The 21130-nt window shown below is 45.7% G+C and overlaps 3 protein-coding genes across 6 annotated transcripts; 2 read left to right on the forward strand and 1 right to left on the reverse strand.

Moving 5' to 3' along the window:
• The first annotated feature begins 2133 nt into the window (after window positions 1–2133).
• On the forward strand, window positions 2134–5658 carry hdgfl3 (HDGF like 3). Of its 2 annotated transcripts, none has more exons than XM_047042091.1 (6): window positions 2134–2553; window positions 3204–3280; window positions 3427–3565; window positions 3656–3820; window positions 4641–4775; window positions 4972–5658. In XM_047042091.1, the coding sequence occupies exons 1-6, from the start codon at window positions 2470–2472 to the stop codon at window positions 4996–4998; spliced, it is 627 nt and encodes a 208-aa protein (XP_046898047.1). In that variant the 5' UTR covers window positions 2134–2469; the 3' UTR covers window positions 4999–5658. The 2 variants fall into 2 exon arrangements, with proteins under 2 accessions (XP_046898047.1, XP_046898048.1); XM_047042092.1 differs by having other exon boundaries at window positions 4644–4775.
• A 1147-nt stretch (window positions 5659–6805) lies between these two features.
• LOC124481835 (transmembrane 6 superfamily member 1-like) lies at window positions 6806–11720 on the reverse strand. 2 transcript variants are annotated; one of them, XM_047042089.1, is made up of 10 exons: window positions 11162–11720; window positions 10914–11017; window positions 10736–10833; window positions 10473–10576; window positions 9977–10059; window positions 9531–9649; window positions 8941–9045; window positions 8776–8868; window positions 8573–8692; window positions 6806–7054 (listed from the first exon to the last, which is right to left on the reverse strand). In XM_047042089.1, the coding sequence occupies exons 1-10, from the start codon at window positions 11251–11253 to the stop codon at window positions 6860–6862; spliced, it is 1113 nt and encodes a 370-aa protein (XP_046898045.1). In that variant the 5' UTR covers window positions 11254–11720; the 3' UTR covers window positions 6806–6859. The 2 variants fall into 2 exon arrangements, with proteins under 2 accessions (XP_046898045.1, XP_046898046.1); XM_047042090.1 differs by lacking the exon at window positions 10914–11017 and having other exon boundaries at window positions 10473–10572; window positions 10736–10845.
• Window positions 11721–11821: 101 nt separating this feature from the next.
• On the forward strand, window positions 11822–15283 carry LOC124481834 (BTB/POZ domain-containing protein 1-like). Of its 2 annotated transcripts, none has more exons than XM_047042088.1 (8): window positions 11822–12417; window positions 12644–12800; window positions 13424–13529; window positions 13661–13858; window positions 14103–14232; window positions 14340–14427; window positions 14527–14673; window positions 14964–15252. In XM_047042088.1, exons 1-8 carry the CDS (start codon window positions 11999–12001, stop codon window positions 15120–15122), a joined length of 1404 nt encoding a protein of 467 aa, XP_046898044.1. In that variant the 5' UTR covers window positions 11822–11998; the 3' UTR covers window positions 15123–15252. The 2 variants fall into 2 exon arrangements, with proteins under 2 accessions (XP_046898044.1, XP_046898043.1); XM_047042087.1 differs by having other exon boundaries at window positions 11823–12417; window positions 14040–14232; window positions 14964–15283.
• Window positions 15284–21130: the final 5847 nt, after the last annotated feature.

Below are 21130 nucleotides of genomic sequence, written 5' to 3' on the forward strand. Positions count from 1 at the left end.
GATTGTTTCAGGGACCTGGACCTTGGAAGGAGAAATCTTAGACAACAATTCGCAGAGGCCAGACCTTCTGGGCCTTGCTGGTCTCTTCATATCCCAGTCATGTTTTTATTTTATTTAAGTTTTTTTTGCATGTGAAAAGCAGTACTATTTAATCGCTAATAGAATTTCACTGGGAAAAGACAGAGTACTTTACTTGTCTACAAAATGAACAGTTTCCATGTCAACTGCTGGCCCGTGAGGCCATTCCACAAACAAAAACACAAACGCACAACACACGCCGACACACACACCAACACACACCCACATACACTGTCCACTGTAGCCATGTTTAGTGGTCTGTGAACGCAGCAGGAGTGGATGTGAAACGTATCAGTGGCGTAGTCACCCTCCCAGCGCCGCAAGCAGCATGGCGCTCGGACACCCATACCAGATGCCGAGTGCCCTGGGCACTGAGCATCCCTACGAGGGGAACAAACCCAGCGACCAGAGCGGGGAAATAAGCACCTGTCATGTGCCAAGTGAAGTGTTAAGTGCACAAATTGTGGAGGCGAGGGTGATGTTTCCGCGGGGGTGACAGCTCTGGGTCTGGGTGCCATGTCAGGCCCTGGCAGATCATGTGGAGCACCCCCCATCCAGTCACGTCAACCTCCACCCCCCCCTGCCGACGCTGAGGGGCACAATGGCAACTACTATTTACTGGCTGTCTGCCTCGTTTCCTCACATGGATCCTGGCTGGGCATCGCAGGGCTATGGGGGTGCCCTCCCCCCTCCCGCCTCCCGCCTCCCCCCTCCCGCCTCCCCCCCCTCCTCGTGTCATTGCTGAGGGGCGGCAGTGGCAAAACAATCTCCAACGAGCATTTAGATCGTTTATTCAGAGCGCCGGGTGTCAGCCGCGAACCAAATTGCCCACGTTTGCATGCCTCTGTCCTCTCTCGCCTCATCCCTGAGGTTGGGGACGAGCGAGAGACCGTAGAAGGTGTTCTCCTCGGGTGTCAGAGGGCCTTTCCACAATCTAACATTAATGCCACCTGAAGGTCCAACACTGGACAGTGTGAAACTGTGAAATGTATTATAAATTGAGTGAGCCAGGGGCTTGTGGCTGAGAAGCGCTGGTTGCAGGCATTGTTATGACTATGGCTGTTTAGGATCATGGGAGTTGACAGTGCACCACTGGTAGCCACAGACTGCACATTCAGCTGGCTGCTTGGACCAATGAACAACTGTCACACAGCAAGAGGAATACAAGAGGAATACTTAGAGTTTCAAACAGCGTCTTCAACTGTAAAAACCCCAACAATAAAAATGGTAGGCCCTACCCATGCACTGAAAACCAAATGTACAAAATATTGGTTTCAGATAACAAATATTTCAAATGCAATATTAAACTCAAAGGACAAATTACTATTTAGACAGACAGACAGATTTATATATAGGCTGAGGGTAAAAGTGGTGAAAGTTTGCTAATTGATCATTTACAGTTTTTGTCTGATCTCATATCCTGCTATCCTGATCATAGGGGGAAACTAGAGAACTGAGAAGAACGCTGTGAAGCAGTCAAAACTTGTACTCACTCTGCTGCCATCTATAGGAAGACTAGTGAACTGTTACAAACATGATTATTAAAGCGCATGTTATGATATCATACGATCCCACTGCCACCTACCGGAATCGGGAAGATGCGTCGATTTATTTTTAACAAATAATCATACGCTACAACTCTTGAAATTCACAAATCTTTCCATAGCCTGTGGAATAGGATGTCCTTGAAAACAAGGCCAGTAACTTCTCACAGACTCCTTTTCACTAATATTGTATTTTTGTGTAGGCTATAGGTTTCAATAAATTTTTCGTTGTTGTTGACAAAATTATAAACTATTAATCAACATTCCTGGGCTATAGCCAAAAAAAAATATTATCAGTTCAATGTGTAATTCAAAGATGACAAGAAAAAATTACCAACCCAATTTTTGGTATAACTAAAAAGGGGATTCCGTTATCAAACATGTTAAAATAAAAAGTAAAACCTGACATACATTTGTAAATTATCATTATTATTTTTATTTTGCTTCCACAACTATAACATTTTAAAGGTTTGAAACAGGTAGGCTATGAATATTTATATTATTGGATAGGTTTTATAAACTACAGACGCACCAGACCTCCGCTGTCGTAGTGACGATGTTGGCAGTGTTAATGCGACTTATATTTTGCTATTAATCAGTAGCACATGGAGAAACAGGGTCAGCTTCACTTTAGGATTTTTAACCGTAACCTATACTGGCTACATACACACATTTTGTGTTCGAGTGAGGAGAGGCACCTTTACCAGGCCTGTTCCTCGCTTAAATTATTTATTTCCGTGTAAACTGCAGTCTTGATATCAAAACATTGATGGTCGATAATTCTCTCTGTTGAGAAAGACGAAAATCACCAGTAAATAATCGTATCATTGGAATATTCACGGTAAAGATGGCTCGACCACGGCCGCGGGAGTACAAGGCTGGAGATTTGGTTTTTGCAAAAATGAAAGGATACCCACACTGGCCAGCGAGGGTGAGTATGTGATGCAGCCGAGCTGAAAAGAAGGGAGGCGGGGTTGCCTAAGACAATACCACCGATGCTTTGGGACGAATGCTATGGAGCTTACCTCCCGGTTTTACCTTGCTTTCATGCCGTACCAGTTACACCTTTACACGCCATGAACATATTCCTGTCCTCTTTTACATTTAGTCATACCTCCAAGTCAGATCCTATGGTAAATAGAAAAATTTGTTTCGTAGCGACAACATGTACGCCAGGAAATTGTAGGGTGAAATAGAGTCGCACGCGGTAGGTAGCGCACCTCATACTTTGTAGCTGTAGTTAATTTCCAGAAGACACTAGATTTCAAAGGCTTTAAAGAATTACTACAAGGTGCACTGCTGTAAGATAATTAGCTTGTAGGGTTGCTCTTTAAAGCCTGCTCCCATCATTAGTCTATTGGGATAGTGATTGCTAGATGAGCACTTGACCCTAGATAACCGGGTAATCTCTCGTTGGAATGAGAATTATTCTGAATAAAACTATTGTTTCGTGCAGCCAGGCTTGTTAAATTGTTAAAATGGCAGTAATTAAGCAACTGTAGGCTAACTCAAACATGTGACAGGCAACTTGGTTTTGTTGGGGAGATCCAGTAGGATTGTGTTTGTATTTCTTTCTTTCAGATTGATGAACTTCCAGAGGGAGCAGTCAAGCCCCCTGCTAATAAATATCCAATATTTTTCTTTGGAACTCATGAAACGTAAGCACGCTCGCATCTTCAGGCCTCAGGACGGTTTCTCTGTTTGAAAGCCACAACAAATATTTCACATTCATTTTCAACAATCAATTTTTGGGAAACACGGAAGTACATGTATGTTTATTTTCTCAGTTTCTCTCCCTCCTCAGCGCATTTTTGGGGCCTAAAGACCTCCTTCCCTACAAGGAGTACAAAGACAAATTCGGCAAATCCAACAAGAGAAAAGGGTTCAACGAAGGCTTGTGGGAGATCGAGAACAACCCTGGGGTCAAGTTCACCGGCTATCAGGTCAACCTGGATCCATCCTTACAACCTCACGTTTCACAGAGCACCGGGCTGTTTCCTAATCAATAAGGGAGTGTGTTTGTGTCCAAACAGGCCACCCATCAGCAGAGCTCCTCTGAGACAGAGGGAGAAGGGGGAAACGTGGCTGACGGCAGCAGTGAGGGAGAGGAGGGAGACTCCATAGGGGAGGAGAACGACCAGGGCAAGGAGAAGGGAGACAAGGCTGCTTCCAAACGGAAAAACACGACCTCTTCCAAGGTACCTGCCTGGCTGTTACTCCACCCTGAGGGGGGACCTACTGGGTGACAGTGAGGCCCGTGGCCAACCACCTCTCTTGGTGACCTCGTAAAGGCGTTTTGGTTTTTAGGTTTCTGGGAGTCGGTGGCATAGAATCACATTAATACTAATAATAATCTACTGTCACCTATTGTTCTTATGCAGGGTATCCATAGTACATATGCTGGCTGTTATGGAAGGACACTGTGCTGGGTGGTGTACAAGGGAGATGGTGTCGCACCTGACCCTGTGTCGGGTCTGCTTCAGAGCCCCAAACTGTGCTAGCATGAGCAGAGCAGTAGTAAGGGGGGGGGGGGGGGGGGGGGGGGGGGGGGGTGGTTTGTGGGGTAGACGAAGCACTGTAGATCGAAGGCAGGTTGAAAAAGTCACCCACAGCCCAGCTACCCACTCCTTGCTTAGCAACCGCTGTTGCCTAGCAACTGCAGGGGCTCTATTACGCAGACACATGCAGGACATCCACCGGAATGTAGCTCCGCTTGCTGCTGCTACGGCTGCATTGCTGCAACGGATCATTCAGCTTTAATACTCTCCTATCACTGCTTTAGTTAGTTTTCATAGAGGAGTGTTTGCTGTAGTCTATTTCCTACACAAGTACCACATAGGTGTTGTACTCATGTCAGTGTGATTTTTAAACCATGAACTGCAAGGTGCAATACAGGGTCGCCATTCAAAGGTAGAATAAACAATATTGGGTACGCAAACGACTATTAGTACGGTGGACATGAAGAGGTTGTCTGTGGGCTCATGGTGTTTGTCATTGCTTTTTCTGTGTTTGTCCCAGAAGTCATCGAAGCTGTCGAGGATCTCGTCCGGAGAGGAGGACCTGGAGAAGGACAGCAAGCAGGATGACCAGAGGAGTGTCTCAGAGGCGGGAGACCCTGAGAACGACATCATCCAGAACACCACGGACAGCAAGGTGACCAATCACCCACTCGACTGTCCCCGTGCAGTATCCACATATGTCCACTAGGGGGATCCTTGTACACAACTGTGGTTTCATAAGTGTTTATGGCTTGCTAGGACATACCAGGTTATTCAAACAGGCTTGAGAGGCATGTGTGACTCATTAACCACACGTGGTCACATGGTTCTTGTTGTGTATTCTCTTCCAGAACCAGTTGCTCAGAGAGGAACACTAGGCCGTGTGGATTCATCGACTTGGGACAGGAAGTGATTCATTGTAGCCTTGATATTAGAATGGTGAAACTTACATTAGCCCCCTCGGTTTCATGACCGTCATTCACCTCCACCACTAACAGCACCATAGGTTTCATCCTGACCGCACGTCTCGACTCCGGCCTCTGCCCGCTCACTCACCTGCCATGTCAACCTGGCTCTATCGGAGCCTCTCTCTGAGGCTTAGGGCCAATGAGAGTGTCCGCCGATTAGTGTTGCAGAAACCACCTCATACAGTATCTAAACACAGTGTAAGATAACCATTAATCAATATTTATACTGACCCCCTCGCCTACACCACTGATCCTAATGATGACATGTCACCAGGTGTAAGTTAACAGTGTTGTTTGATAAGACTGCCATGAATATACAGCGTGTGCTCTTTAGCGAGCTATGATATATGTTGGTTATAACAGTGTGCTTATACCTCTTATTGTAGCTTGAGATTGCTTTTCTGGAGAAAAAAAGGTAAAAGGGTTGGGTTTCCAAATGGAATTTCTGTTTGTCAAACATGATCCACATCATTCGCTACATGTTACTCTTTTATGTAACCTGAAAAGAAGAATGGTCCAACGTAGATATGTCTATAAAGTGTTTGTATCTAAATATTATCTATATAGTTTCATTTTGCTGTAGAATATAGCAGCACTATTCTACTGGACGGCTCTAGGTATCTGCATACATCTGATTTCTGTGACTGTGAATTGATTCACTGTACATTTTAAAGCCATTTTATAGGTAGGTATTTTACATGTGTGGCATGTTCCAACTGTTGTTTCATTTTACATTCACACAACTTTAGCTGTACAGACCTGAATAACACACACAAAATAATCCTGTTCTACAGCATACAGATTGTCTCACGACATACAGACTGTGTTGCAGAATACAGACTGTCTAATATTGAGTTTGCAGTCTAGCATTGAGTGATCTTTCCTCCATCTTCCACGCATACATCTCCTGTTTCACAGTTGCATTTCTCTTTTCATGATAAAATGAGTCTTCACAAGATATTGTATTTATTTTTTTGATAGTTGATTAAAGCACTGTGTGATATGTAACCCCCATACAATTTTATTTTTGTTACCTTTCAATCTTTGTTAAGCACGTAATTTGAACATATTTTACATTTTCAAGGTTTGTAGTTTAATGTAAACTGTTTTGCTGTTTATGGATAACTTTTACAGAATAAAGTAATTGGAATGCAGTCCCAGTGTTCTTTTTACTCATCTTAAACACCCTACAAAGTCATAAAAACCTTGATTTATGGCTTTGCACAGTATACACATTTAATGCAACTATTACTGAATACATTACCTGATTGTACAGATTTATCTAAACATCCAATTTCTTATCTATAGGCACTTATATCACAAGACGCAACAGTCTGGTCACCTAACATATTCAGTTTTGTTTTGGAGAAAGGGAATGTTTTAACACAGGGAAAGTGGTATACATCAGCTATTTTAAATATCTAAAAAAAAACAATCTCTATATCTCACTACCTTAATCAGTCCTTAAAAAAAGTTCTGGTAGGATCTTCTTCTACGTAACAATATCATGTATACTGTAATTGGTCCTCTACTCAGGTCAGAAGACCTCACTGAAGACCATTTTATAAACTACATTGGTTGGAAGTCTCTTTGGATAAAAGCGTCTACTAAATGCATAAATGTAAATGTAATGTTATCAATTCAAAGCCCCCTTAGATCTGGTCTACTATTCTCCAACAAAGTAGTCTCACTCACTTCCCTCTATCACTGACTCAGTCACACCCCCTCCTCTCTCCCTCTCTCCCCCTCTCTCTCTCTCTCTCTCTTTCTCTCACTCACTTTTCTTGTTGAAAGGAGGGGCCCTGAAGAAGAAGGCAGGGTTGGTGACACAGCGGTAGCAGAGGGCCTGGGGCACCAGAGCATACAGGACGTTCACAAGCAGGAACACAGCCTGGCTGTCAGCAGGTACTCTGTAGGAGAAGGGTGTCCGTGTGTGGAGAGACGCTCCGATGTGAGAGAACTGAGCCTGAGAGCAGAGAGTGGGTCAGGAAGGAGTTAAAGGCAGGGTAGGCAATGTTGTTGAGAAGCACTTTGTCATATTTGCCAAAAGTAACTTCACGTCTTGATAGCAACCAATATATTTTCTGGTAAAATGTCAACGATTCTCTTTTTTTTCACTTTTGTTTCACACGTGTAATTAACTTAAAATTCATGTAGATAATTTATGGTAACGTTTCGACTAATTTCATTTGGAAAATTGTGTTTAGTTTGATTAATGTATAATATTGACTGTTAAGTTTCTGGGGTGGGGCCCACGAAAAACCAATAGGTTTCTGGCCCCACCTGCATGTTTTTTTCTCTTCTTTTGTATCTTTATATTGTTTTAATCATTGTTTAAATGCGAATAAACAAACAAACAATATATCTAAAAGTTTGACGGTAATATGAAATAATTCCGACATCTGTGGGCATCGCAATACTGTAACAAACACGATCAATCATTAAGGGGTAACCTGACTATTGATTGGACGTGCAACCTGTTTGTCTACCTACCTACCTGGGCGCACTCTGCCCCTCCACTCAATACTCGTTACTGTAGTTTTGCGGGTGTGGCTTTGAAGGGAGGAGGTGGGATATTTTGGTTTGAATCGTGTCAAAAATAAGCTAAAATAGCTTGCTTCGCGCAACTTTCCTACCCTGCCTTTAAGGAGGAAACAAACCTCCATCTCTGCCGCTAGAGGACACTCACTCTCCTATCTGACGTCCTCAACGGTGAAGGGATGTCGAAAAAGACGTACGAGTCTGTCTCATAGCAACACCGAACTGTGTTTGTCTATTTGTAGCCTGGCCAGTCGCCCGGCATTCAGAGAATGCCACCATTCCTCCTGGTCTGTCGTCATCCTGCTGGGAACTGGACTCCAAGCAGAAGGAACCACTCGGCTCGGCAGAGATCAGAATGCAGTGAGCCAGACTCTGGCCCAGCTTTCACAGGCATCCCTGGATGTCACGAGATGCTGTGTGGAACCAAAGAGATTCCTAAAGGATCTCTCCTTAACTAAACTAACAACAGTTTGTCTTTTTCTGGGAGAGCTGCACAACCATGACCTACTTTCTCAGAAGGGCACGGGAGGCCAAATACATGGGAAAGCAGAACCTTTTAAGTGATGATAATACGGTACCTTGAAAGAAAGTGCTGCAGTGTGTAAGTCATTTCTACTCTGGGAGGTTGGCCGTGATAAGGGTTACCCTCTCAACCCTTGTTATTTAGAACAACTCATAGACAGCAGGTATTAATAGCTGTGGTCAGAGTGCTGTCTGGCATCTGTATTCCATTTTAACCTTGATGAGTGCTACCATCTTTCTCAAAGGGCTCATCTCCCACAGCACACACGTGGTGAACCCTAATGCCTCCTCCTCTTTGTCTGGTTCCACTGAAGACAACATTCAGGGCAACTCAAGATACTCTTTTTCAATGATGGTATACAGAGAGTGGGTCAAATGGTTCACATCCATCCTGCCACATAGTCTCTCCTTTCCCCCTCACCTGGGCAATGGCTCCTGAGTGCACCAGGGTGAGGTCGGTCATCCAGTGGCAGCCTGGCACCAGCAGCCCATAGAGACAGAGCACATAGTAGGGCCCGGAGTATAGCATACTCACCAGCATCTGCCACACAGACACAACCATTACTCACAGTTACTCACAGGGTTACTGCACTCGAGTTCCTATAGAAACGTGTTTTTGTTTACCTGTATTTTAGAGTAGGCAGAGGGATCTTTAAGGTAGGGCTCATAGAGCTGGCTGTATTCCTGACACCATTCAGACGGACAGTCCAACGCCACCTAGGACACACGGCTTCGTGAGCTGTGTCCTTACACTGCATCATCTGCACTCACACCGAGAGGCATGCTCACCAGGCCTCGGAAGACACAGAACATGGTGGCGGGGATGAGGCAGAGGGCGAGCAGGAAGTCCAAAGGTCTCTGGAGCAGATTCTTCTTCTGGGCTTCCTGGACACTCTGACGAGAGAACAACAAGGCAGTTGTACCTTTGCTGCCTGATGTCGGCTGTGGTGGACAGTTTTACCAGTGGTGGGTTCCTGTACTGATAGGTATAGGGGGTCACATGGCTGAGCGGTTAGGGCTATTAATCAGAAGGTTTCCGGTTAGATTCTCGGCTGTGCCAACTTACGTTGTGTCCTTGGGCAATGCACTTCACCCTACTTCCATCAGGGGAATGTCCCTGTACTTACTGTATGTCGCTCTGGATAAGAGCGTCTGCTTAATGATTAAATGTTAATGTAACTGGCCGGGTTTCCCAGATTTGTTAAGAAGCTCTTAACGCTAAGAGCTTCTTAGGAGCATTCTAAGAGCGTTCTAGAGCGTTCTTAGAACTCTCCTAAGAAGCTCTGAGCGTTGAGAGCTTCTTAACGAATCGGGAAACCCGGCCAATGTAGGTATACCGCCACAATTAGTCACAAGGGCCAGAAATGTTGGGCTCTCACCATTGGCAGGGCCTCCATGGTGCAGGGCTGTCTGATGATGCGGAAGCAGGCCCACACAGACACCAGGATGTAGAGCATGTGGACGAGGAACAGAGGGCTCATCTGGATCCCATACTTCCCTGCAGGTGGAGCAGAACTAATCTGTACCTTAGCTCTGTTTCATAACAGAGAGTAGGTGTGTTGTGGCAGGTAAAGATATCTGTCTGGTTGACCATAGAAATGAACTCATAAGGAACGGATTTAGTATTGGAAAATGTTGCCGTATCAACTTCAATGGTGCGAAATAGCACATTATACTGTTATCTGCTTTGTCTGAACCCAAATATGGTTTCATCAAAACTTTTGCCTGACACTAAGTGCCTTATTGTCACATGACAAACATGTGTCATGTATTTACTCAGAAAAGTAATCTGCTTTGAACAATCCATTATTATTTCTGTGCTTACCTATAGCATTCCCTGTATTTAAGACAATGGCATGGATGAGGAATGAGCCCATCCAGTACAGTCCGATAGCTCTGTAGCTGGCCCTGGAAAAACATGGCACTCCTGAGTACGATAACATGCCTTCCAGACTGAGAAGGTGTCTTGCTCGCTAGACAGACTCTCAAACCATCTGGGACGGACGTTAGGTTAGCTTCCTTAGTCCAGGGAGTCAGGTGGGAATTGGGCTGTTAATCAGAAGGTTACTGGTTCGATTCCCGGCTGTGCCAAATGACGTTGTGTCCTTGGGCAAGGCACTTCACCCTACTTGCCTCGGGGGAATGTTCCTGTGCTTACTGTAAGTCTATCTGGATAAGAGCGTCTGCTAAATGATTAAATGTAAATGTAGTCATTGTTGCCAACTTTCGACCAGTATCAGTAGTCAGGCAAGGTGGTGACCATGTATAGGACTAACAGGAGTTGTTGGGGTGACACAGGACAGTAGAGAAGGAGCACGTACCCCCATGTTATTGCTGCCACTATCAGAAGGTACATGAGATAGTGGACACTGCCATCCCAGTATGAGGTCATGTGACCATGCGCAGTGTTGATGTAGGGATCTGCCTGGACAGCAGAGAGATACAGTCACACATAAACATTCTTCAGACCCTAGAAATAATAATACATTTGTTAAAGACGATAAAGCTCGTATTTTCTGATACGATCTCTTAGTGTGTGCACTCACTCACAGTACAGTCTTCCTCAGGTAGCCTAGATACTTGCCTTCTGGAGATAGTAGGTCATGAAGTCGTCGATGATGCCATCCTGCTCCAGCGCTATGATCAGGTTCATCACACTCAGGAAGGCGTGAGCAGCAAACACTGGGGACCAGACTATTCATATTGAAGACATCAAATGAGATGGTCTATTTAAATTATTGATAATAAATCATTTTTATTACCGTAAAATAACGGGTCTTTAAGTGCTTTCTTCTTTATTAAAAAGTACGCTGATATCGCAAGTATGAGAAGGGTTGTAGATCCAGCATAAAATACTGCCTCGATGCTGAAAGTTTAACAGTTTAGTTAGAAATACGCAAACGCACTTTGCCATTTTTTTTATATCCAACCTCAATCCATTCTAATTGACAAGGCAACAAGATACATAAAGCATTGATAACAAACAAATCATCAATTGTCTCTCACTCACCCGCTATTGAAGACAAGGAAATTGAATAAATAGGAGACGGGTATGGACATCAAGGACAAGACAAACACTCCTGTCCCAGCCGACGCATTCATTGCCAACTGCTTTTACGTTTAGAAACTCTAAAGATGTTTCTTTTCACTACTAGACAATAATGTTTTGAATTGCACAGCATTCAAACTAAAGAACTAAAAGCACTAGCCTATTACAGCATCGTCTTTGACGTACAACACATGCAGGCACTTCATTCGTGCACGCTGTGACACACGCACGCACACACAGCTACAATCCCGCTGTCGACAACACGGAAAAGGCTGTAGCTGTAAATTAGTTGTGTATGACAATGGCGGGTTCGACATGGCGGAATATGACCACAGTGCAATAATGTCTTAGCTTCAAAACAAAAAAGGTTATGTTATGTTAAACTGCCATATTGCACGCAAATGAAATAACAGAATTGGTGAATGTTGAAAGACTAGTTTATCATATTACAATCTCCCCGTCCGCCGACATTTTATGTTAGTAATGCAATTTCCTGTGGGGCAGCTGATAATTGTGTGCTTAACTGATGGATGAAATATTGCCTTCTAGTGGGTGTTTCTAATACATACACCATGTGAGCGTAAAAATAGGTCTATCTTTTGCAACACAGGAAGACGCGTCAACCACGGAAGTGTACGTCATTTCTGGATTGCGCAGAGCAAGTAAACAACAAGACAAAGTGATGGTCCGTTCTCCTGGTAAAACATGTTAATAGACCGTAAATATGACCAATTGACAGTATAGACGTTGGACAGTATCGACGTAATAATATTTCCGCTACATAACCGTAACAACACAATGGCAACAGGAGGTGGTGGTGACGGACCCGCATCAAATTATGAAGGACAGGCATCCAATTTCGCTCGTTCTGGAGCGGGCAGGAACGTCGCAGCGGTGTCGAATGCACCGGTCGCCGTCGCAGCGGCACCGATTTGTCCCCCGTCTGTGGGCCTACACCGGGAGCCTATGTACAACTGGCAGGCCACAAAGAGCTCGCTGAAAGAGCGCTTCGCGTTTCTTTTCAACAATGAACTACTAAGTGACGTTAGGTTTATTGTAGGGAAAGCTAGACAAGCACAGAGGATACCAGCCCACAAATTCGTTCTAGCTGCAGGTAGTGCTGTATTCGACGCAATGTTCAACGGTGGTATGGCAACAACCTCAGCTGAAATAGAGTTACCCGATGTTGAACCTGCTGCCTTCCTCGCTCTGCTAAGGTAAACAAACTGAATGATAATGATCTCTTTAAGTTTGTCAGTGGCCCAGAACGATGACGACCTTTTCTAACAACATGATACATTTGTGTCATTCTCAGTCTGTAAAAAACGATTTCCAAATGTATACACTGTGTATATATACACGGTTTTAGTCATTTCCATTTGAACGTATTTAACTTGTTCTGATTGGCCTCATTGTTCCCTGGGTGTGTCCATCCTCATCCAGGTTCCTGTACTCTGACGAGGTCCACATTGGTCCGGAGACTGTGATGACGACTCTGTACACAGCTAAGAAGTACGCTGTCCCAGCCCTGGAGGCTCATTGTGTGGACTTCCTCACCAAACACCTGCGTGCTGACAACGCCTTCATGTTGCTCACTCAGGTACAGACACTGAACCAGGGTAGGACTGCCTTAATGCTGCTCACTCAGGTACAGACACTGAACCAGGGTAGGACTGCCTTAATGCTGCTCACTCAGGTACAGACACTGAACCAGGGTCGGACTGCCTTCATGCTGCTGTCTCAGGTACAGACACTGAACCAGGGTCGGACTGGCCGGCGGGAGATTCAGGAGATTTCCCGAACGGCCGGTCAAACGGCCCCGGCAAAATGCAAAAAATCTAATATATAATTATAATAATACACGGTCGTGGGCAGTTCTGCGTTTCAAAGTCCCGGGCTGTTTTTCAGTCCCGGTCCAGACCTGCACTGAATCAATCATGTCGGGCACTATTCAAGAGCAGTAGAAGTGGAGCATGAGTCATAACATGTACTGGGTTAGAAGCCATAAACACTTGCAGAGCTGGCATGGGTAGCAGACTATTGTATTCTCAAAGTCATTCCTCAAAGTGTTTTGTGACATTTCCTTTGCTGAAACATGTTTGGAATGTATTCATCAAGTCCTTTCCCCACTGGAAGTTCCCAGTGAGACAGTTTCCAGTCTTGTGGTGTGCGTAGACGCCTAGCTGTCATGCAGTCATGAGGCCTACCTTGTTCTGTTCCCAGGCCCGGTTATTTGATGAGCCCCAGCTGGCCAGTCTGTGTCTGGACACCATAGACAAGAGCACAGCGGACGCTATAAACGCAGAGGGCTTCACTGATATCGACCTTGGTACGGCAACACCCGTATTTAGCCCTCAAACTGACAGTTGACTAATGTTCTTAATCACAATAACAGTTTTAATCTTCAGGGCTCTTGGATCAAAGTGGATCTGATGTGTGTGTGTGTGTGTGTGTGTGCAGATACCCTGTGTGCAGTTCTGGCAAGAGACACTCTAGGGATTCGAGAGAACCGTCTGTTTGGGGCGGTGGTGCGCTGGGCTGAAGCCGAGTGTTACAGACAACAGCTAACCCTGACTTCGGAGAACAAGCAGAAAGTTCTGGGGAAAGCTCTCACACTCATCCGCTTCCCTCTCATGACTGTGGAGGAATTTGCTGCAGGTGGGCTGTCTACCTTCCTGCTTTGGGAAAATGAACATCATCCATCGCAACATTCATCCGTTCAATTCATCCATATGAACATTCATGAACATTTCCAAATATATATTATTGTGATTATTTGTGTCATGTGTCAAAAAACATAACCATAGAAACCAGTTTGATATTCTCTCTTGTGCAACAGGGCCTGCCCAGTCTGGGATATTGTTCGATCGGGAGGTGGTAAATCTGTTTTTACACTTTACAGTAAACCCCAAACCGCGGGTAGACTACATAGACAGGTCTCGCAGCTGTCTGAGGGGCAAGGAGGGCAGCATTAATAGGTTCCAGCAGGTTGAGAGTCGCTGGGGGTACAGTGGCACCAGTGACAGAATCAGGTGAGACTGCCTACCTGGACACCATAGAGGACTAAGGACACCTGAAAAGGTTGTGTTGTTAGCAGGAGAAATACTTTGATTAACATTCTCTCGGTTTTGCTCTGTAGATTCAATGTAAATAGAAGAATATACGTGGTTGGGTTGGGACTGTATGGATCCATACATGGCCCCACAGACTATCAGGTCAACATACAGGTTAGTGGATTCATTGGGAAGTTGAAGACTTTCCCCCCCCCCCACTGTGTCAAGGGGAAGACGCACAGAACATGCTAAATCCGCCTCCTGTTCCTGTAGATCATGGACAGTGACAACAGCCAGACGCTGGGACAGAACGACACAGGCTTCAGCTGTGACGGCTCAGCCAACACGTTCAGGGTCATGTTCAAACAGCCTCTGGAGATCTTACCTAACGTGAGCTACACTGCTTGCGCAACCTTAAAGGTAAGCTTGCCCGACGGCTTCACCACAAAACACACCTGCAGTATCACTGTCTGGAACACTACCTTCCTAACTGTGTGTGTGTGAAACAAAGAAAGTGTGTGTGGATGTCTTGAAGTATTGAGAGAGCCACACCTCTCTAACCTCAGAGTACTTATATGTTATGTTATGCCCGGTTACTTTGTGTTGTCTTGTCCTAAGAATTTCAGTGCACAGTCACAGTCTGACTGTGTTGTTCTGTGCATCTGACAATAAAAGACTTGGAACTAAACTGTCTGTCTGCTGTATCTCAGGGTCCAGACTCTCACTATGGGACGAAGGGGTTAAAAAAAGTCACCCATGAGTCTTCGACGGGGACCAAGACAACGTTTTTCTTCTTCAGCTCTCCTGGGAATAACAATGGCACTTCAGTGGAGGATGGCCAGATACCAGAGATCATCTACTACACCTAGAGGGAACCAGCTGCCACCCCTCAGCCTAACTTGTTACCACTCGGAGAGTTCAGGCTGTGTGTTTTCTGTTGAGTGTGCGTGTGTGTGTTTGTGTTTGTTTGAGTGTGTGTGCGTGCTTGTGTGAGAGAGAGAGAGAGAGCGAGCGAGAGAGAGAGAGAGAGAGAGAGAGAGAGAGAGAGAGAGCGAGAGAGAGAGAGAGAGCGAGAAAGAGCGAGAGAGAGAGAGAGAGAGAGAGAGAGAGAGAGAGAGCGAGAGAGAGCGAGAGAGAGAGAGAGAGAGAGAGAGAGAGAGAGAGAGAGAGAGAAATCTTAGAATGGCATTTTTGTTTGATTCAATCTCAACGGTGAAGTATCTGGTTACTGATTTTTGGTCGCCTTCTTCCAGGAAACACGACAGAGGCCAGTCTGCATTAGTTAAACTGCAGAGTTACTCTGATGATTAAAGTTACCACGACTACATTTTGTGTTTGCTACAGGGACCACCTATGTTCCGCACCTGTGCTCCACCCGAGTCCTGTTTTCTGTTAGTGTCAGGATTCCTGAGGGGGTTTCCATGGTGAGGATTATTGTTTGTACAAAATGTGAAAGTTTCGACTTTTAGACTACATGCTGTCGATGGTGTAAAATGTTCTGCACTTGTCATCTACGAGAAGAACATTGATATTTGCTGAATAAATAAAATGTATATTTGTAGCTTTTCGGAATAAAATGATTGGTTTTCAAATGTGTTCAATGAACCATTCGAAATCAGTTTGTATCTATGCCAAGAATCATCTCTTGTAACACACCCCAATGCCATGTGCTTTCTGTTTGTGCCACCAGAGGGCGCCAAAGGAGCAAACACCACAGAGATCCATTTAGGTTTATAGCAGTGGTCACATGTACTGCATTTAACTATGAAATTGACAGAAATACATCAGCATTAGTAATTAAAGCAGTTATGTTATCAACTGTAAGGACTGACTTCTGCTGTCATTTTATATTGTAAGACTAGAGTGATATCGAGGACAATGAAATCTGTTTATTCAAACAGATTGTGATCTCAAACCCAGACACTGAGTGAGTCTGTCAGTATTATACAGCCACCTCCTCGTCTAGTCCAACAGCATTTACTGGATTTTGCATGTGAACATTACATAAGAACCTGTCATCCACCATCAAACACAACAAGCACTCCAGATGACTGGAAATCTTTCAAGTGTTCTCTGCAGGAGAATGACTCAGACACAAGCCTGTGAGTCAGCAGCACTCCTGACACCTGGCTGCCCACTCCTCCACCCCTCTCCTCCACCCCACTCCTCCACCCCTCTCCTCCACCCCACTACTCCACCCCTCTCCTCCACCCCACTACTCCACTGGGTAGTCTGATGTCTGCCCCTCCAAACGACATCTTGGGCGCACACAATAACGACACGCGATTAGACAACCACCAAAGGTGGAACGCAGACCACCTCTGCCGACTGGAACCGAGCGTGTGCGAGTACGCCCCGCGTGAAGGATATCATTAAAAGTGAGCTGAGAAGCCGCATCAGTGGGCAGACGAGGCACACAAAGACGATGCCTTGTCTGTGTGTGCGAACAAGTGGGCAGAAGGAGCAGCAGAAAAGGCTGTCTTCTACTTCAGTTGGACGCCCACGTAGAAACCCTGAGCAGGAGGCTGGGGCTTGCCTCGGCTGTCCCTGGCCTCCAGCAGCCCCAGCTCTCTGTGTGTGTGGGAAGGAGATGCAGCCCAGTGTTGAAATGCAGTTGTGTTGGAACAGTCCCAGGTCCTAATGAGATTCAGCTTCTCTCAACCCGTACCAGAACATTCCCCGGAGGGCATTTGAGACACCTGCGTCCTACAGTATTCTGTCTTCAGAATAACAGCACCACCAAACTTTTCTCCCATCGTTACTGGTGAACCATGAAAGGCGTATGTGGAAGCCAGTATCTTGGTCTGTGGGAGTCTAAGCAACTGCTGACCACTCGCATGTGTGCAAAGACAACTGCCAAGCGGACATGGGTCCCTTTCATGCTACCCTTCATGTCACTGGACAGTTCACAAAGAGAGAGAGATAATGTATGTGTGTGTGTGTGAGAGAGAGTGTATATGTGTGTGAGAGTGTGTGTGTGTGATAGAGAGAAAGAGAGAGTGTGTGTGTGTGTGTGTGTGTGTGAGAGAGAGAGAGAGAGAGAGAGAGAGAGAAGCAGTGGCCAGGGCTGTCCAGCTGGCCATGGTTGTGTAATCTCAGCAGAGTGTTGTGTGATGCAGCCTGGGTGTGGATTATCACCACACGCAGGACTGCTGTATTACCTTATGAAGGACACCATGCTCTACCTGCCTTAGGCCCCACTGCCCTGAACATGTGTTTCCACTCTCTCCTGTCTGTGCTGTGTGTGAGGGAGCTGTGTGTGGTGTGTGTGTGTTTGTTTGTGAGAGAGAGGTGTGTGTGGTGTGGTGTGTGTGAGATAGGTGTGTGTAGAACTGGCAATGCCAACCTCCACCCTAACGCTTACTGACACGTGTTTCCAATCGGTTTTGCTTTATCGAACTGCATGACATCATCACACCGTCGCTACAGAATGTATCAGCCCATGAAGAGGAAGCCACTGCTCCTGTGGATGGTAGACTGGAGCAGAGGGCTCCTGTGGATGGTAGACTGGAGCAGAGGGCTCCTGTGGATGGTAGACTGGAGCAGAGGGCTCCTGTGGATGGTAGACTGGAGCAGAGGGCTCCTGTGGATGGTAGACTGGAGCAGAGGGCTCCTGTGGATGGTAGACTGGAGCAGAGGGCTCCTGTGGATGGTAGACTGGAGCAGAGGGCTCCTGTGGATGGTAGACTGGAGCAGAGGGCCTGCTAGTATGACTGAAGTTGACTGGCACAACATTTCCATTCTCATGGGGCCACCAGGCACACATGACTAGAATAGATATGATCCATATTGTAGTGTGGTGAGCAGGAACTCCATTTTCTACCTGCAAATATGACATATTGTTTGGACCAGGACATCTCCATGGCTTGCTTGAGCCTTGAGTGCAAGGCCTTCAGGCAGAGGTGCAGGCTATGCAGCGATGCAAGTGAAAACAGGATTCATTCGAGTATTTTTTTTTCCTCATCTGCACGTTGTTGATATGATTGCCTCAATCTGATCACGCTGGGAGCATGTTACACTCTGAAAAATAGTAGGTTTCTGTGGAAACAATATCTGCACAACACAAGAGCACATCTCACCTTTTTCTTTTTTTTGACAGGAGAACATATTGTCGTTCCATTATTCCAGGAAGCATACACTTGTTCACTCAGCCAGCTCTCTGCTTCCTCTGTCACACACACACACACATCTTGGGTTCCAGCACACTGTCAGAACACAGACGACATGTCAGCCCTAGCCCAAGGCTCAGCACTGTTCGTTAGATATAAATAGCTCCGAATAGACTGAACATCAGACATGAACACATCTCAACCCACACACTGCCCACACTCATACACATACGTGTACACACACACACACAGTCATACACATATGTACACACACACACACAGTCATACACATACGTACACACAAACACACACACACGTCTTCTTCCTCTCTATCCACGGATGGTTAATTGATTGGGGCGCGGTTGTACCAAATCCAAAATTGGAGATTCACTGTATTTTCTTATACGGTCATTTGTGAGACGAATATTTATGAATGATTATGTTTCTAATCCTAAGTGTTACAATGGTGTCTGGTGGTGCCAGGCTGACACAAGCAGACAGAATCAAACTAACAACTGCAGGAAGTACAGGATCTTTACATAGCTGGTTGGAGTGGATGGATCGTTAAGATAAAGAGCGTTCATTTCCCATAGGAATCCAAAGAGAACAAGACGTTATCAAAGCTAATCTGCACACAATTGCAGGGTTTGTTTTAAAATATTGTTGTGTGCATGTGTGTATTTGTATGTGTGTGTGTTTGTGACATTAGTGTTCCTTGTGTGAAGTCATGGGATTTTAATTCAACATTACAGGCCAGAGCAGAGCTAGATATGAACACTGTTCAGCTCGCCCTTGTCACATGCTACATTAGCACGCCCCGCTGCCCACTAGGAGCTGGATGGGCCGCTGCACCCTCTGCCCCTCACACTCCCCCCCTTCACATCCCCCACACCCGACACCAGATGTAGGTCGTTGAATGCTGCAGGGGTGGATGTGGTGTGTGAGAGAGGGCGAGACAGAGAGGGAGAGGGAGAGAGAGAGAGAGAGAGAGAGAGAGAGAGAGAGAGAGAGAGAGAGAGAGAGAGAGAGAGAGAGAGAGAGAGAGAGAGAGAGAGAGAGAGAGAGAGAGAGAGAGAGAATGAGAAAAAAAGAGATAGAGGGAGAGATAGAGGGAGAGAGAGAGAGAGAGAGTACATGGGAGAGGGATGAGTGCAGCCTTAAAGACAGGGCCACAGCACATAGCCACTGCTGTCACATTGCATCCCCACCAACACACCACACGAGTCCAGACAGCTCAGCACAGCACACTAAGGGCACTCAGAAACGTCTCTCCATAGTCCCCCCTCTCTCTCCCTCTCCTTAGCTGAGTATGTATTTGTTATTCTTTCTGTGCCTTTTTGTCCACTGAGGTCTGTCACTCCCACACACAGCCGACGTTACACTGAACGGGTTTTTAATGATTTAATGGCTGCCCACTGTGATGAAGGCTGGTATGTATGTAGTGTCTGAAAGCAGTCTGCGGCAAGCTCTGGCGGTCTAGTCTCTGAGCCTATGTAGCCATGCATGAGACGACTGTCTGCCCTGTGCACGCTGAGCAGGGCTGAGATGAGGACACTGCTCTCTCCAACTCAACACATAAACTGTACAGCTGGACCTGTGTGAAGAAGTCCATTGTTATTCTGTGTTCTTCTGTTAGGTGTTATATTCTCATGTCTCTGGTGTCTGTCAGTCTTCCCTGCTAATCAGGCTCTGTAACACTGTCTTTATCTCCTCATTGTTTTGGCTGTCTTCATCTTGCTCAGAGGATGAAGTCTAATTTTAACTGATTGCAGTGGTGAGGCAGTTAGTCCCACTGTGTACCACCATCTGACTAGACCCCCCCCCACCCTGCACTCACACACACACAAATACACACACACACACAACTCCTGCCTTGCTGTCTTCCTACTGCAGCTCGGGGGACAAGGAGAACGGCAGAGCAGTTTCCTGCATGGGATCAGTGTCAGCCCCGTTTGGCTTCTTTGTGGTTAGACCATCACCTCACAGGGATCCAGATTCTCCTGTCTGCTGGTGTGGGGTGTGACTTGTCATCCTCTGAACAGTTAACCCGAGCCCATTCTGAGATTGTGATGATGAAATGTTCATCTTTCTGTTCAAGACATCAGACCAGATTAATCCCTTCTGAGTCATTTAAATGTGTTGTTTTTTATCATATGGCAGGCCATTAAAATGATGATCAAAGCCTCAAGCAGATGTTAAAATGGTGGACTGAGGTTATAGCAGATTTGAATAAACATCTAGATACATTTTTATATTCAGATATTGGCTGTGGAGGAATGCACAATAGTTGTCCAGAAAACAGAGATTAATACAGAACCACAACAGTTATGTAATGGTGAGCATTTTCACAGTGGTGTGGGCTTCAGTGCATTAAATGGCCTTTTCTATACAGAACACAAGGTGGGCAGGATTCTCTGTGGGGCTCAAATGGAAATACCACTGCAACTGCACAGGATCGGACTCTGTGTTGGCTCTAAGTGACTCCATGTTGGCTCTAAGTGATGTAGTTTCAGTGAGTCGCCAGTGTTGATGAGGATGCAGGGGTTGGCCACTCTCTCTTTTGTTGCACTAATGAGTCTGAGTTGCTTCAGGGTGCTGTACCCTCCTGACTGCGGACTGAGGATGGTATTGGGGTGATGGAGGATAGTTCCTCAGGGGGACCCAGGAGTACTATAACCACAATGTGTCCTTAACTGATATACCACCATGCTTCCCCACTGCACATCTCTAAAAACCTCAAGCATGCTTTGCTATAGATCTGTAATGTT

The sequence above is a fragment of the Hypomesus transpacificus genome, chromosome 19, assembly GCF_021917145.1.
Source record: "Hypomesus transpacificus isolate Combined female chromosome 19, fHypTra1, whole genome shotgun sequence".
NCBI lineage: Eukaryota > Metazoa > Chordata > Actinopteri > Osmeriformes > Osmeridae > Hypomesus > Hypomesus transpacificus.

Excerpts from the sequence above, each read along its gene's own strand:
- hdgfl3 (XM_047042091.1), top strand. The coding sequence starts at position 2,470 with ATGGCTCGACCACGGCCGCGGGAGTACAAGGCTGGAGATTTGGTTTTT. Across the intron at positions 2,554-3,203 it reads ACCCACACTGGCCAGCGAGG|ATTGATGAACTTCCAGAGGG; the intron begins GTGAGTATGTGA and ends TCTTTCTTTCAG. Across the intron at positions 3,281-3,426 it reads TTCTTTGGAACTCATGAAAC|CGCATTTTTGGGGCCTAAAG; the intron begins GTAAGCACGCTC and ends CTCCCTCCTCAG.
- LOC124481835 (XM_047042089.1), bottom strand. The coding sequence starts at position 11,253 with ATGAATGCGTCGGCTGGGACAGGAGTGTTTGTCTTGTCCTTGATGTCC. Across the intron at positions 10,834-10,913 it reads TAAAGACCCGTTATTTTACG|TGTTTGCTGCTCACGCCTTC; the intron begins GTAATAAAAATG and ends TCTGGTCCCCAG. Across the intron at positions 10,577-10,735 it reads TGACCTACTATCTCCAGAAG|GCAGATCCCTACATCAACAC; the intron begins GCAAGTATCTAG and ends TCTGCTGTCCAG.
- LOC124481834 (XM_047042087.1), top strand. The coding sequence starts at position 11,999 with ATGGCAACAGGAGGTGGTGGTGACGGACCCGCATCAAATTATGAAGGA. Across the intron at positions 12,418-12,643 it reads GCCTTCCTCGCTCTGCTAAG|GTTCCTGTACTCTGACGAGG; the intron begins GTAAACAAACTG and ends ATCCTCATCCAG. Across the intron at positions 13,530-13,660 it reads CTTCACTGATATCGACCTTG|ATACCCTGTGTGCAGTTCTG; the intron begins GTACGGCAACAC and ends GTGTGTGTGCAG.